We start from the raw sequence: 15,392 nt of genomic DNA, 5'->3' as shown, positions 1-15,392 counted from the left end.
GGAATTTAGTATTATTATTATTAGTAGTAGTAGTAGTAATAGTAGTAGTATTATTATTATTATTATCATCATTATAGAAGGCAAGGCTGTTTCTTAATACTTCAAGGATATAGTAGTAAACACATGCTACTTTAGTACCTTGCAATTATAATACTCAAAACATCAAGGGAAACTAAATAAAATAATCCAAAATGACTGGAGTCAGGTGCTAGATATTGGCTGTTTTAGAAAGATATCATTCTGTGCAGATGACAGTAACATTCTTTCAGAGGTCAGATTGGAACGTTTTCTGTAGAAGACATCATTGAATGATTTATTTGCGTTCCATCTGTGTGTAATAGAACCTGGTGAATCGAGCCAAGTATTGCTCAGCACGGCTACCATTTACGCGATAAACACTTACGTTACATAACCATTTGACAGTACAATTACTCAATATTCAGCAGTTATGTTTTAGGGTTGTTTTGACATGACTTAGCTTTCTGTATTTCTATGCTTCTTGTTGTTCCACACGGTTGTCTGTTTTAGTGTTATTTAGTTCTTTATTTGAGACAGGAGTGCCAGGCTGGTGGGTTTTTTGAAGGGTTTAAAACCAGCCATGGCAGCATGAGACAGCACTGCTCTGTTCTGCTCTGTTCTACTCTGTTCTATTCTGTTCTATTCTGTTCTATTCTGTTCTGCTCTGTTCTATTCTGTTCTGCTCTGTTCTGCTCTGTTCTATTCTGTTCTATTCTGTTGTGCTCTGTTCTGCTCTGTTCTGCTCTGTTCTGCTCTGTTCTACTCTGTTCTATTCTGTTCTGCTCTGTTCTATTCTGTTATATTCTGTTCTGTTATATTCTGTTCTACTCTGTTCTACTCTGTTCTATTCTGTTCTGTTCTGCTCTGTTATATTCTGTTCTGCTCTGTTATATTCTGTTCTACTCTGTTCTATTCTGTTCTGTTCTGCTCTGTTATATTCTGTTCTACTCTGTTCTGCTCTGTTCTGCTCTGCTCTGTTCTGTTCTGTTCTACTCTGTTCTGTTCTACTCTGTTCTATCCTGCTCTGTTCTGCTCTATTCTGCTCTGTTCTATTCTGCTCTGTTCTGCTCTGTTCTGCTCTGTTCTATTCTGTTCTGTTCTGCTCTGTTATATTCTGTTCTGTTCTGCTCTGTTCTATTCTGTTCTATTCTGTTCTGTTCTGCTCTGTTCTATTCTGTTCTATTCTGTTCTATTCTATTCTGTTCTATTCTGTTCTATTCTGTTCTACTCTGTTCTGCTCTGTTCTGCTCTGTTCTGCTCTGCTCTGTTCTGCTCTGTTCTACTCTGTTCTACTCTGTTCTATTCTGCTCTGTTCTGCTCTGTTCTGCTCTGTTATATTCTGTTCTGTTCTGCTCTGTTATATTCTGTTCTGTTCTGCTCTGTTCTATTCTGTTCTATTCTGTTCTGTTCTACTCTGTTCTATTCTGTTCTGTTCTGCTCTGTTATATTCTGTTCTACTCTGTTATATTCTGTTCTACTCTGTTCTATTCTGTTCTATTCTGTTCTGCTCTGCTCTGTTCTGCTCTGTTCTACTCTGTTCTATTCTGTTCTGCTCTGCTCTGTTCTGTTCTGCTCTGTTCTGTTATATTCTGCTCTGTTCTACTCTGTTCTATTCTGTTCTGTTCTGCTCTGTTCTGTTCTGTTCTGCTCTGTTCTATTCTGTTCTGTTCTGTTCTGCTCTGTTCTATTCTGTTCTATTCTGTTCTGCTCTGCTCTGTTCTGCTCTGTTATATTATGTTCTGTTCTGCTCTGTTCTGCTCTGTTCTGTTCTGCTCTGTTCTATTCTGTTCTGCTCTATTCTGTTCTGTTCTATTCTGTTCTGTTCTGTTCTGCTCTGTTCTATTCTGTTCTGCTCTGTTCTATTCTGTTCTATTCTGTTCTGCTCTGTTCTGCTCTGTCATATTCTGTTCTGCTCTGTTCTGCTCTGTTCTGCTCTGTTCTGCTCTGTTATATTCTGCTCTATTCTGCTCTGCTCTGTTCTATTCTGTTCTGCTCTGCTCTGTTCTGCCCTGTTCTGCTCTGTTCTGTTATATTCTGTTCTGCTCTGTTATATTCTGCTCTGCTCTGCTCTGTTCTGCTCTGCTCTGCTCTGTTCTGCTCTGCTCTGTTCTGCTCTGTTCTGCCCTGTTCTGATCTGCCCTGTTCTGCTCTGCTCTGTTCTGCCCTGTTCTGCTCTGTTCTGTTCTGTTATGCTCTGCTCTGTTCTGCCCTGTCTGCTCTGTTCTGTTCTGATCTGCCCTGTTCTGCTCTGCTCTGCCCTGTTCTGCTCTGTTCTGCCCTGTTCTGATCTGCCCTGTTCTGCTCTGTTCTGCTCTGATCTGCCCTGTTCTGCTCTGTTCTGCCCTGTTCTGCTCTGTTCTGTTCTGTTATGCTCTGCTCTGTTCTGCCCTGTTCTGCTCTGTTCTGCCCTGTTCTGATCTGCCCTGTTCTGCTCTGTTCTGCTCTGTTCTGCTCTGCTCTGTTCTGCCCTGTCTGCTCTGTTCTGTTCTGATCTGCCCTGTTCTGCTCTGTTCTGCTCTGTTCTGCTCTGTTCTGCTCTGTTCTGCCCTGTCTGCTCTGTTCTGTTCTGATCTGCCCTGTTCTGCTCTGTTCTGCCCTGTTTTGCTTTGTTCTGTTCTGCCCTGTTCTGCTCTGCTCTGTTCTGCCCTGTCTGCTCTGTTCTGTTCTGATCTGCCCTGTTCTGCCCTGTTCTGCCCTGTTCTGCTCTGTTCTGCTCTGTTCTGCTCTGTTTTGCTTTGTTCTGCTCTGTTCTGCTCTGTTCTGCTCTGCTTTGTTCTGCCCTGTCTGCCCTGTTCTGCTCTGTTCTGCTCTGTTCTGCTCTGTTCTGCTCTGCTCTGTTCTGCCCTGTCTGCTCTGTTCTGCCCTGTTCTGATCTGCCCTGTTCTGCTCTGTTCTGCTCTGTTCTGCTCTGCTCTGTTCTGCCCTGTCTGCTCTGTTCTGTTCTGATCTGCCCTGTTCTGCCCTGTTCTGCTCTGTTCTGCTCTGTTCTGCTCTGTTCTGCCCTGTCTGCTCTGTTATGCTCTGTTTTGCTTTGTTCTGCTCTGTTATGCTCTGTTCTGTTCTGTTATGTTCTGTTCTGTTATGCTCTGTTTTGCTTTGTTCTGTTCTGTTATGCTCTGTTTTGCTTTGTTCTGCCCTGTCTGCTCTGTTCTGCCCTGTCTGCTCTGTTATGCTCTGTTTTGCTTTGTTCTGTTCTGTTATGCTCTGTTCTGTTCTGTTCTGTTATGTTCTGTTCTGTTCTGTTCTGCTCTGTTTTGCTTTGTTCTGTTCTGTTATGCTCTGTTTTGCTTTGTTCTGTTCTGTTATGCTCTGTTTTGCTTTGTTCTGTTCTGTTATGCTCTGTTTTGCTTTGTTCTGTTCTGGGAGCACTATTACCCACAGGCATTCTGTTCTCTGCCTAGACTCTGGCCTGGCGCACGCGCACACACACACACACACACACACACACACACACACACACACACACACACACACACACACACACACACACACACACACACACACACACACACACACACACACACACACACACACAGTCTTGTACAGCTAAACTTGTGGGGGGACACAATTCCATTCCATTCAAAATCCTATTTTCCCTAACCCTAACCCTAACCCGTACTCTTACCCTTACCATAACCCTAACCTTAACCCAAAAACCTAACCTTAACCCTAAACCTAACCCTAGCTACTAACCCTAACACTAAAACTAACCCTAGCTCCTAACCCTTAACGTAATTCTAACCCTAACACTAATGCTAACCTTAACCCTAAATCCCCTAGAAATAGCATTTGACCAACTGGGGACTAACAAAATGTACCCAGTTGGTCAAATTTTTGTTTGTTTATTATTGTATACTTGTTTACTTCTGGTCCCCACAAGAATAGTTTAACACGTCCACACTCACTAGAACACAGACATCCATAGGTGCGCAGACACACACACCACAGAAGGTAATGCAAGGTCCATAGTCTGTGTAGAACACAGCATCAAACTTCATCTGTCTGTGTGTATTTCTCCAGTGTATACACAGAGAGCACACTGCTCTACTCCTGTCGCTCCACTCTGGACCACACTGACATGGGTCCTGACAACGTCCAGGTGCCCAAGACCAGCGAGCGCGCCCGTCCTAAACTCTGCAAGATGGAGGGGCTGGACCTAAAGTCCACCTCTTCAGCTGACAGCGGAGGCAGCCAGGCCAGGTAGGCAATGACAAACAGATTTCTCTCCTCTCATCCCTCAACCCTCACTCTCTTCTCTTCCCTTCCTTCATCCTTCACTCTCTACTCTTCCCTCCCTCAACCCTCACTCTCTTCTCTTCCCTCCCTTCATCCTTCACTCTCTACTCTTCCCTCCCTCAACCCTCACTCTCTACTTTTCCCTCCCTTCATCCTTCACTGTCTTCTCTTCTCTCCCTTCATCCTTCACTCTCTCCTTCTCTCCCTTCAACCCTCACTCTGTACCCTTCTCTCTCTTCAAGGCTTACTCTCTACTCTTCTCTTCTTTCATACTTCACTCTCTACTCTTCTCTCCCTTCATCCTTCACTGTCTTCTCTTTTCTCACATCTCACTCTTTTTTTCTCTCCCTTCTTCTCTTCTCTTCTCCCCCTCACTCTCTTGGATGTTCTTCTCTCACCCCTCCACTTCTTCACTCTAACCCCTGGCCTACAGTACATAGACAGCTATGCATCATTGTCACTGTCTCTTTAGTTGTGTTCTTCACCATTTGTGCCACTAACCGTAATGCATTACCTTAATCCACAAACCCAGCGGTAGTAGGGTCTCTCCTCTATTAGTAAACCACTATTGGCATCTTTGAAGAGGACCAGTCTCTCCCTCCCTCTGAATCCAAGGCTTAGGTTCTCAAGTCATATTCTTGTCATCAAATCAACTTCCTGGCTACAGGACTATAATGGCCTTTTCTCGAAGCGTTGTTCAAACATGTCGCGTGCCACTGTAGTGTAGTGTAACCTGCAAAGGGCATTATTGTCTGCTTTCAGAGCAGGTGTAAGATTATATTGAGGATCAGGAGACTATAAAAGAGGAGTAGACAGGGGCGGGGTGAGTGTGTAATACAGTGGGCAGTTACAATGGCAACACCCTGATATGGTGCTGACGGACGGCCTTTGTATCCAGTGTATGAGTCTGTTACCACCCTCTCCCTCTCTCTCTCTCTCTCTCGCTCTCTCTCTCGCTCTCAATTTAATTTAATTTAATTCAATTTAAGGGCTTTATTGGCATGGAAAATATATGTTAACATTGCCAAAGCAAGTGAAGTAGATAATAAACAAAAGTGAAATAAACAATAAAAAGTTACAGTAAACATTACACTCGCAGAAGTTCCAAAAGAATAAAGACATTACAAATGTCATATTATGTCTATATACAGTGTTGTAACGATGTGCAAATAGTTCAAGTACAAAAGAGAAAATAAATAAACTTAAATATGGGTTGTATTTACAATGGTGTTTGTTCTTCACTGGTTGCCCTTTTCTTGTGGCAGCAGGACACAAATCTTGCTGCTGTGATGGCACACTGTGGTATTTCACCCAGTAGATATGGGATTTTATCAAATTGTGTTTTTGTTTTCAAATTCTTTGTGGGTCTGTATAATCTGAGGGAAATATGTGTCTCTAATATGGTCATATATTGGGCAGGAGGTTAGGAAGTGCAGCTCAGTTTCCACCTCATTTTGTGGGCAGTGTGCACATAGCCTGTCTTCTCTTGAGAGCCAGGTCTGCCTATGGCGGCCTTTCTCAATAGCAAGGCTATGCTTACTGAGTTTGTACATAGTCAAATATTTCCTTAAGTTTGTGTCAGTCACAGTGGTCAGGTATTCTGCCGCTGTGTACTCTCGGGTTTAGGGCCAAATAGCATAGTTTGCTCAGTTTTTTTGTTAATTATTTCCAATGTGTCAAGTAATTATCTTTTTGTTTTCTCATGATTTGGTTAATTGTGTTGCTGTCCTGGGGCTGTGTGTGTGTTTGTGGACAGAGCCCCAGGACCAGCTTGCTTAGGGGACTCTTCTCCAGGTTCATCTCTCTGTAGGTGATGGCTTTGTTATGGAAGGTTTGGGAATCTCTCTCTCTCTCTCTCTCTCTCTCTCTCTCTCTCTCTCTCTCTCTCTCTCTCTCTCTCTCTCTCTCCTCACTATGAATAAGTAGTGCATGAAACAGACTAAACACCATTCTGTCTCCATGACCAACAGCCGTGTGTGTAAACAAACTATATTTAACTATATTTCTGTGTTATTTCATTATCTTGAGTAAATCCTCTCTATGGCCAGCCAGGGAATTCATACATCTCCATGAAGTCCCTCATGGAAATTATGTTGAATATATTTACCATGTGACTAAAGCTTCCAAATACAGTCGTGGCCAAAAGTTTTGAGAATGACACAAATATTAATTTTCACAAAGTTTGCTGCTTCAGTGTCTTTAGATATTTTTGTCAGATTTTACTATGGAATACTGAAGTATAATTACAAGCATTTCATAAGTGTCAAAGGCTTTTATTGACAACTACATGAAGTTGATGCAAAGAGTCAATATGTGCAGTGTTGACCCTTCTTTTTCAAGATCACTGCAATCTGCAAGGTCTGGGGAGTTTCCTGGCCATGGACCCAAAATATCAATGTTTTGTTCCCCGAGCCACTTAATTATCACTTTTGCCTTATGGCAAGGTGCTCCATCATGCTGGAAAAGGCATTGTTCGTCACCAAACTGTTCCTGGATGGTTGGGAGAAGTTGCTCTCGGAGGATGTGTTGGTACCATTCTTTATTCATGGCTGTGTTCTTAGGCAAAATTGTGAGTAAGCCCACTCCCTTGGCTGAGAAGCAACCCCACACATGAATGGTCTCAGGATGCTTTACTGTTGGCATGACACAGGACTGATGGTAGCGCTCACCTTGTCTTCTCCGGACAAGCTTTTTCCGGATGCCCCAAACAATCGGAAAGGGGATTCATCAGAGAAAATGACTTTACCCCAGTCCTCAGCAGTCCAATACCTATACCTTTTGCAGAATATCAGTCTGTCCCTGATGTTTTTCCTGGAGAGAAGTGGCTTCTTTGCTGTCCTTCTTGACACCAGGCCATCTTCCAAAAGTCTTCGCCTCACTGTGCGTGCAGATGCACTCACACCTGCCTGCTGCCATTCCTGAGCAAGCTCTGTACTGGTGGTGCCCCGATCCCGCAGAATCAACTTTAGGAGAAGGTCCTGGTGCTTGCTGGACTTTCTTGGGCGCCCTGAAGCCTTCTTCACAACAATTGAACTGCTCTCCTTGAAGTTCTTGATGATCCGATAAATGGTTGATTTAGGTGTAATCTTACTGGCAGCAATATCCTTGCCTGTGAAGCTCTTTTTAATCAAAGCAATGATGACGACACGTGTTTCCTTGCAGGTCACCATGATTGACAGAGGAAGAACACTGATTCCAAGCACCACCCTCCTTTTGAAGCTTCCAGTCTGTTATTCGAACTCAATCAGCATGACAGAGTGATCTCCAGCCTTGTCCTCGTCAACACTCACACCTGTGTTAACGAGAGAATCACTGACATGATGTCAGCTGGTCCTTTTGTGGCAGGGCTGAAATGCAGTGGAAATGTTTTTTGGGGGGATTCAGTTAATTTGCATGGCAGAGGGACTTTGCAATTAATTGCAATTCATCTGATCACTCTTCATAACATTCTGGAGTATATGCAAATTGCAATCATACAAACTGAGGCAGCAGACTTTGTGAAAATGTATATTTGTGTCATTCTCAAAACTTTTGCCCACGACTGTACAGTAGGTACACAGTATGTGGATTATTGACTAGTAATACTGAAATGAAGAGTCGTGGAACAGATGAGTTCCAGAACATGAACACTCCTTTCTCTTGCTTCTCTCTCCCCACTAGTGAGCACACCCAGTGTACAGCCCTCTGTTCCCACCAGGGGACCACCGACACCATCGAGGAGACAGGAGAGGAGCCAGACCAGGACCTCCAAGACTCCCACTCCTCCTACACTGAGACCCCATCCACCTCCACCTCCATGGGGCTGTACATGGAACATGAGGGGGTTCTTCTCTCCAGGTCCAGGGGTATGGACTGGGACAGTAGGGACAGCGTCCTGGAAGTCAAACAGACAGGGTGCGAGAGAGGACCGTGCTACGCCCACCACAGTGAGCTCCAGCTCTACCAGGCAGACCTCCCCAGTACCACCCCCACAGACACAGACATCCCCCCCTCGTACAGCAGAGCTACAGGCCTTGACAGGGAGGGGGCCTCGTACACCAGGGCCACGGGCCTGGAGAGTGAGGGGGCCTCGTACAGCAGAGCTACAGGCTTGGTCAGGGAGGAACGGGCCTCATCCATTAGGGCCCATCATAAGAAGAGGTTGGTTGTGGTGACGCCTGACGAGAAGTCTGATTTTCTGTCGGGCGTCACGAGTGGCACGTTTCCCTCGCTCACCCACGAGCTGACGGCCAGCGATCTGCTACGCAATAGGTATTGTATTTTATCGCAGCTTGTCTTGCATTGCCAATTAAAATACTAATCTCTCAGCTATTAGAAAGCCCAACATCGAGATCCAGTCAAGGCTAAAGATTAGTTTGTTTGACAATTCTAAAGGATTTTGAATTTTTAGACCCTATCTCTCTTCCTCTCTCTCTCTCCCGGTCTCTCCCTTTCTCTTTCCCTCTCTCTCTCGTTCCCCCTCTCTCTCTTCCTCTCTCTCTCTGTCTTTCTCCCCCTCTTTCTCTCTCTCCCTCTCTCTCTCTATCGCTCTCTCCACTCTCTCTCTCTCTCTCTCTCTCTCTCTCTCTCTCTCTCTCTCTCTCTCTCTCTCTCTCTCACCCCCTCTTTCTCCCCCCCTCTCTCTCTCTCTCTCTCTCTCTCTCTCTCTCTCTATCGCTCTCTCCCCTCCCGTTTCTCTCTCTCTCTCTCTCTCTCACCCCCTCTCCCCCCCTCTTTCTCCCCCCCCCCCTCTTTCTCTCTCTCCCCTCTCTCCATTAGGATGTTCTACGATGAGGAGTTGGAGGATTCAGAGCGTTTCTACGGCGATCAGCCGGCAGTGCTGCAGCTGCTCTATGCTCTGTACAACATGCTGGTGGCCCACTCAGAGATGGTGTGTTTCCTGGTCATCATCCTCAACCACATGATCTCAGCGTCCGTGGCCACGCTCGTCCTTCCCATCTTCATCTTCCTCTGGGCCATGCTGTCTGTCCCCAGGCCCAGCAAACGCTTCTGGATGACCGCTATCGTCTACACAGAGGTATTAACACACAGAAGCACATTATGAATAAATAATACTGGATAGTTACAGTTGAAGTTGGAAGTTTACATACACTTAGGTTGGAGTCATTAAAAGTCATTTTCAACCACTCCACAAATTTCTTGTTAACAAACTATAGTTTTGGCAACTCGGTTAGTACATCTACTTTGTGCATGACACAAGTAACTTTTCCAACAATTGTTTACAGACAGATTATTTCACTTATAATTCACTGTATCACAATTCCAGTGGGTCAGAAGTTTACATACACTAAGTTGACTGTGCCTTTAAACAGCTTGGACAATTCCAGAAAATTATGTCATGGCTTTAGAAGCTTCTGATAGGCTAATTTACATAATTTGAGTCAATTGGAGGTGTACCTGTGGATGTATTTCAAGGCCTACCTTTAAACTCAGTGCCTCTATGCTTGACATCACGGGAAAATCAAAATAAATCAGCCAAGACAGAAAAACATTGTAGACCTCCACAAGTCTGGTTCATCCTTGGGAGCAATTTCTAAACGCCTGAAGGTACCACATTCATCTGTACAAACAATAGTACGTAAGTATAAACACCATGGGACCGCGCAGCCGTCATACCGCTCAGGAATGAGACGCCTTCTGTCTCCTAGAGATGAACATACTTTGGTGCGAAAAGTGCAAATCAATCCCAGAACAACAGCAAAGGACCTTGTGAAGATGATGAAGGAAACAGGTCCAGAAGTTTCTATATCCACAGTAAAACGAGTCCTATATCAACATAACCTGAAAGGCCGTTCAGCAAGGAAGAAGCCACTGCTCTAAAACCGCCATAAAAAACCCAGACCACGGTTTGCAACTGCACATGTGAACAAAGATCATACTTTTTGGAGAAATGTTCTCTGGTCTGATGAAACAAAAATAGAACTGTTTGGCCATAATGACCACCGTTATGTTTGGAGGAAAAAGGGGGAGGCTTGCAAGCCAAAGAATACCATCCCAGCCGTGACGCACGGGGGTGGCAGTATCATATTGTGGGGGTGCTTTGCTGCAGGAGGGACTGATGCACTTCACAAAATAGATGGCATCATGAGGCAGGAAAATTATGTGGATATATTGAAGCAACATCTCAAGACATCAGTCAGGAAGTTAAATGGGTCTTCCAAATGGACAATGACCCCAAGCATACTTCCAAAGTTGTGGCAAAATGGCTTAAGGACAACAAAGTCAAGGTATTGGAGTGGCCATCACAAAGCTCTGACCTCAATCCTATAGAAAATTTGTGGGCAGAACTGAAAAAGTGTGTGCGAGCAAGGAGGCTTACAATCCTGACTCAGTTACACCAACTCTGTCAGGAGGAATGGGCCAAAATTCATCCAACGTATTGTGGGAAGCTTGTGGAAGGCTACCCGAAACGTTTGACCCAAGTTCAACAATTTAAAGGCAATACTACCAAATACTAATTGAGTGTATGTAAACTTCTGACCCACTGGGAATGTGATGAAAGAAATGAAAGCTGAAAAAAATCATTCTCTCTACTATTATTCTGACATTTGACATTCTTAAAATAAACTGGTGATCCTAACTGACCTAAGACAGGGAATTTTTACTATGATTAAATGTCACTAATTGTGAAAAACTGAGTTTAAATGTATTTGCCTAAGGTTTTATGTAAACTTCCGACTTCAACTGTATTTTATAAAGCGGTTTTTATACAGAATATCAGTCGCTTTAAAAAAAACTAAAGATACATTCAGGAAGCGTGCAGTTCATGGGAGATGGTCTTCCATAATGCAGTTCAGTACACGAGTAACTTGAGAGGAGGTGGCAGCGATGGTGCAGCCAGAGAGGGAGAAACATCCGTCAGACACCCTCAGGCAACACCAGTTCACTCCTCCTCTATAGTTAGGCTGCAACTTCCACCACCGAAAGTGTAGCACCTGAGAGACCACCAGTCCTCGGCAGTAGTCAATAACAGCGTCCTACGAGGCGAGCCTCTGTCATCCTCTCACACCACAGTCCACATCCTTCCACAAACAGTGGCAGGTGGAATACAAAGCCGGTGTTGTGTTTATCAGGTGTTGATGCATCATTCAGTTTAGATTAGCCAGCCAACTAGTTGTAACTAAACAAGCCAAGTTAGACATTAGTCAGGCTCTCATCAATGTAAATCTGACCCCTGGTCCTTTGCAGTTTTAAAAAGAGTGTTCACCCAAAATATTAAGGTGAACCATCCCTTTATGATTTCCATTTAATCGTTTTCATGAATGTATTTCAAATCAAATCAAATCACATTTTATTCGTCACATGCGCCGAATACCGAAACAACTGACCATGAAATGTTTACTTACAAGCCCTTAACCAACAATGCAGTTCAAGAAATAGAGTTAGGAAAATATTTACTAAATAAACGAAAGTAAAAAAATGTAGTAAAAAAGTAACACAATAAAATAACAATACCAAGGCTATAAACAAGGGGTACCGGTACCGAGTCAATGTTCCGGGGTACAGGTTAGTCGAGGTAATTTGTACAAGTAGGTAGGGGTAAAGTGACTATGCATAATAATAAACAGCGAGTAGCAGCAGTGTACAAAACAAAGGGGGGGGGGGACTGTAAATGTAAATTGTAAATTGTCTAGATGGCCATTTGATTATTTGTTCAGCAGTCTTATGGCTTGGGGGTAGAAGCTGTTAAGGGGCATTTTGGACCTAGACTTGGCGCTCTGGTAACGCTTGCCGTGCGGTAGCAGAGAGAACAGTCTATGACTTGGATGACTGGAGTCTTTGACAATTTTTTGGGCCTTCCTCTGACACCGCCTAATAAATAGGTCCTGGATGGCAGGAAGCTTGGCCCCAGTGATGTACCATACGTACTACCCTCTGTAGCGCCTTACAGTCAGAGCAGTTGCCATACCAGGCGGTGATGCAACCGGTCAGGATGCTCTTGATGGTGCAGCTGTAGAACTTTTTGAGGATCTGGGGACCCATGACAAATCTTTTCAGTCTCCTGAGGGGGAAAAGGTGTTGTCATGCCCTCTTCACATCTGTCTTGATGTGTTTGGACCATGATAGTTTGTTGGTGATGTGGACACAAGGAACTTGAAAATCTCCACCCGCTCCACTTCAGTACCGTCGATGTGAATGGGGCGTGTTCGGCCCTCCTTTTCCTATAGTCCACAATCATCTCCTTTGTCTTGCTAACGTTAAGGGAGAGGTTGTTGTCCTGGCACCACACTGCCAGGTCTCTGACCTCCTCCCTATAGGCTGTCTCATCGTTGTCGGTGATCAGGCCTACCACTGTTATGTCGTCAGCAAACTTAATGATGGTGTTGGAGTCGTGCTTGGCCACGCAGTCGTGGGTGAACAGGGAGTACAGGAGGTGACTAAGCACGCAACTCTGAGGGGCCCCAGTGTTGAGGAACAGTGTGGCAGAAGTGTTATTGCCTACCCTTACCACCTGGGGGCGACCAGTCAGGAAGTCCAGGATCCAGTTGCAGAGGGAGGTGTTTAGTCCTAGGGTCCTTAGCTTAGTGATGAGCTTTGTGGGCACTCTGGTGTTAAACACTGAGCTGTAGTCAATGAACAGCATTCTCACATAGGTGTTCCTTTTGTCCAGGTGGGAAAGGGCAGTGTGGAGTGCGATTGCAATTGCGCCATCTGTGGATCTGTTGGGGCGGTATGTGAATTGGAGTGAGTCTAGGGTTTCCGGGATGATGGTGTTGATGTGAGTCATGACCAGCCTTTCAAAGCACTTCATGGCATTCGACGTGAGTGCTACGGGGCGAAAGTAATTTAGGCAGGTTACCTTCGCTTTCTTGGGCATAGGGACTATGGTGGTCTGCTTGAAACATGTAGGTATTACAGACTGGGTCAGGGAGAGGTTGAAAATGTCAGTGAAGACACTTGCCAGTTGGTCCGCACATGCTCTGAGTACACGTCCTGGTAATCCGTCTGGCCCTTTTGGAGTTCGTAATAGTTTGGAAGACCTGCCACATCCGACGAACGTCAGAGCCGGTGTAGTATTCAATCTTAGTCCTGTATTGACGCTTTGCCCTTTTTTCTTTGTCCAGCTATGAAAATTGAAGTTTTTGTTAAAACATGTGTGGAAATAATACTCTGTTACTGTACTCAATAATTAATTGTGTTGATAGACAATGTTGCTATTTCTTGATTTTATCACTCAGGCAGCTGCTAAATGATTTTGAATGTTTTTCCCCTTCTCTCTGTACCACCAGGTCACCATTGTGATCAAGTACTTCTTCCAGTTTGGTTTCTTCCCATTCAACCAGAACATTGAGCTGGACAAGTCCAAACCCTTCCATCCTCCCAACATCATCGGTGTGGAGAAGAGGGAGGGATACGTGCACTATGATCTGGTTCAGCTGCTAGCTCTGTTCTTCCACCGATCTATTCTCAAGGTGCCCACTAAGTCTTACTAGGTGTGATGCCTATTAGCTACAGTACATGGTTATTCCTTTAAAGGGATAGTTAACTTTTTTCAAAAAATAAGGTTTAAAAAAAAAAAGTGGACTACACCTTTAACTATGTTGTTAATTCTGACTTGTTACCTGTATTGATACACAGTTATATTTAGCACACTGAATGGCTTAACCATCCTATTCCTTGGTCTTGACCTCCAGTGTCATGGGCTGTGGGATGAGGACAACCCCAGGGGAGGAGGGGGGGAAACCCCCAAGCAGCATCACCATGAGAGGGAGAAGAGGACCAGCTCCAGGTCAGTGGAGAAGCAGGCCGCGGAGGGCAGCAGCTCCCTGCTGGAGTCGGTCCGCACCCGCATCCCCCGAAAATTCCACTCCATGTCCACCTCCACCCCGCTGCGCCGCAAGAGCTCCAGCGCCGCCTCCCACCTTTCCCAGCACACCGTGCGCTCCGCCCACTCCAAAGGAGGTGAGGTCACAAGTCTGTAGAGTAACTCCCTTATTGGGCTTAGATATGTTTGGGAGAAATATCTAGGCTTTTCATTATGAACCAACACAATATCATCTGTGAGCCCTATGTCTTCCAAACCTCCTCAAACCTGGTGACTCCACAGACAGTGTGAGCTCACGGCCCGGCCTGCGGAGAGGGCACAGCCTGCGGAGAGGGGACAGCCTGCGGAGAGGGGACAGTGTGCTGAGTGTCCAACAGAGGAGCAAGAAGGAGATGATCCTGGAGAAACTCAGAGAGCAGCTCATCAAAGCCAAGAGCTTCACTGTCAAAAAGTAGGTGTACTGACTTGAGATGCCTTATTACTGTTATTAGGCTACTATTCAGTCACTTTCCAGGATAATAAATTGTTTAATGGTGGCTGTAATGTAAATCTCTAAGCCTGATTTGATTTTGATGCATACACATTACAAGGTTCATAAAAACGGCATTAACCGTTCATAAAGGTATCTAGTTTATCTTGTTTACCTTGTTTACTGTAACAGATTCAACTCTCTAGAGACCGCAGGAGCGGTAGAGATACTCTTAATGATCAGCTATGAAAAGCCAACTGACATTTACTCCTGAGGTGCTGACTTGTTGCACCCTCGACAACTACTGTGATTATTATTATTTGACCATGCTAGTCATTTATGAACATTTGAACATCTTGGCCATGTTCTGTTATAATCTCCACCCGGCACAGCCAGAAGAGGACTGGCCACCCCTCATAGCCTGGTTCCTCTCTAGGTTTCTTCCTAGGTTTTGGCCTTTCTAGGGAGTTTTTCCTAGCCACCGTGCTTCTACACCTGCATTGCTTGCTGTTTGGGGTTTTAGGCTGGGTTTCTGTACAGCACTTTGAGATATCAGCTGATGTACGAAGGGCTATAGAAATACATTTGATTTGATTTGATCATTGTTTCTTTGCCTCTCTGTAGAACTCTGGAGATGTACCTGCCCATCCGTCAGTTCTTCTACAACCTGATCCACCCAGAGTACAGTGCAGTGACAGACGTCTATGTGCTCATGTTCCTGGCCGACACTGTGGACTTTATCATCATTGTCTTCGGCTTCTGGGCATTTGGGGTAAGTTTGATATATGATATGTTAGTGCTAAAATTCTGGTATAAACTGTCATTGTCTTTGTGAGTGAAACCCAGTGTAATGAATTTCAATTGTCCCTGAATGGACAAGAACACTTTTGAACTTGAAACTTC

General features: G+C 44.7%; 1 protein-coding gene across 1 annotated transcript in view; it reads left to right on the top strand.

The window, feature by feature from the left end:
* Positions 1-15,392, top strand: part of LOC120027893 (piezo-type mechanosensitive ion channel component 2-like) — an 85,998-nt gene that overhangs the window by 64,540 nt on the left and 6,066 nt on the right. The window contains exons 31-37 of the mRNA XM_038972990.1: positions 4,039-4,218; positions 7,915-8,505; positions 9,013-9,271; positions 13,485-13,667; positions 13,890-14,157; positions 14,303-14,471; positions 15,114-15,261. Of these exons, the coding sequence (XP_038828918.1) occupies positions 4,039-4,218; positions 7,915-8,505; positions 9,013-9,271; positions 13,485-13,667; positions 13,890-14,157; positions 14,303-14,471; positions 15,114-15,261 (1,798 nt within the window). The remainder of the gene's footprint in view (positions 1-4,038; positions 4,219-7,914; positions 8,506-9,012; positions 9,272-13,484; positions 13,668-13,889; positions 14,158-14,302; positions 14,472-15,113; positions 15,262-15,392) is intronic.

Source organism: Salvelinus namaycush, chromosome 33 (assembly GCF_016432855.1).
Source record: "Salvelinus namaycush isolate Seneca chromosome 33, SaNama_1.0, whole genome shotgun sequence".
NCBI classification, from domain to species: domain Eukaryota; kingdom Metazoa; phylum Chordata; class Actinopteri; order Salmoniformes; family Salmonidae; genus Salvelinus; species Salvelinus namaycush.
Note: the sequence above shows the minus strand (reverse complement) of the source record. Positions and strands in the feature narration are given on the sequence as shown.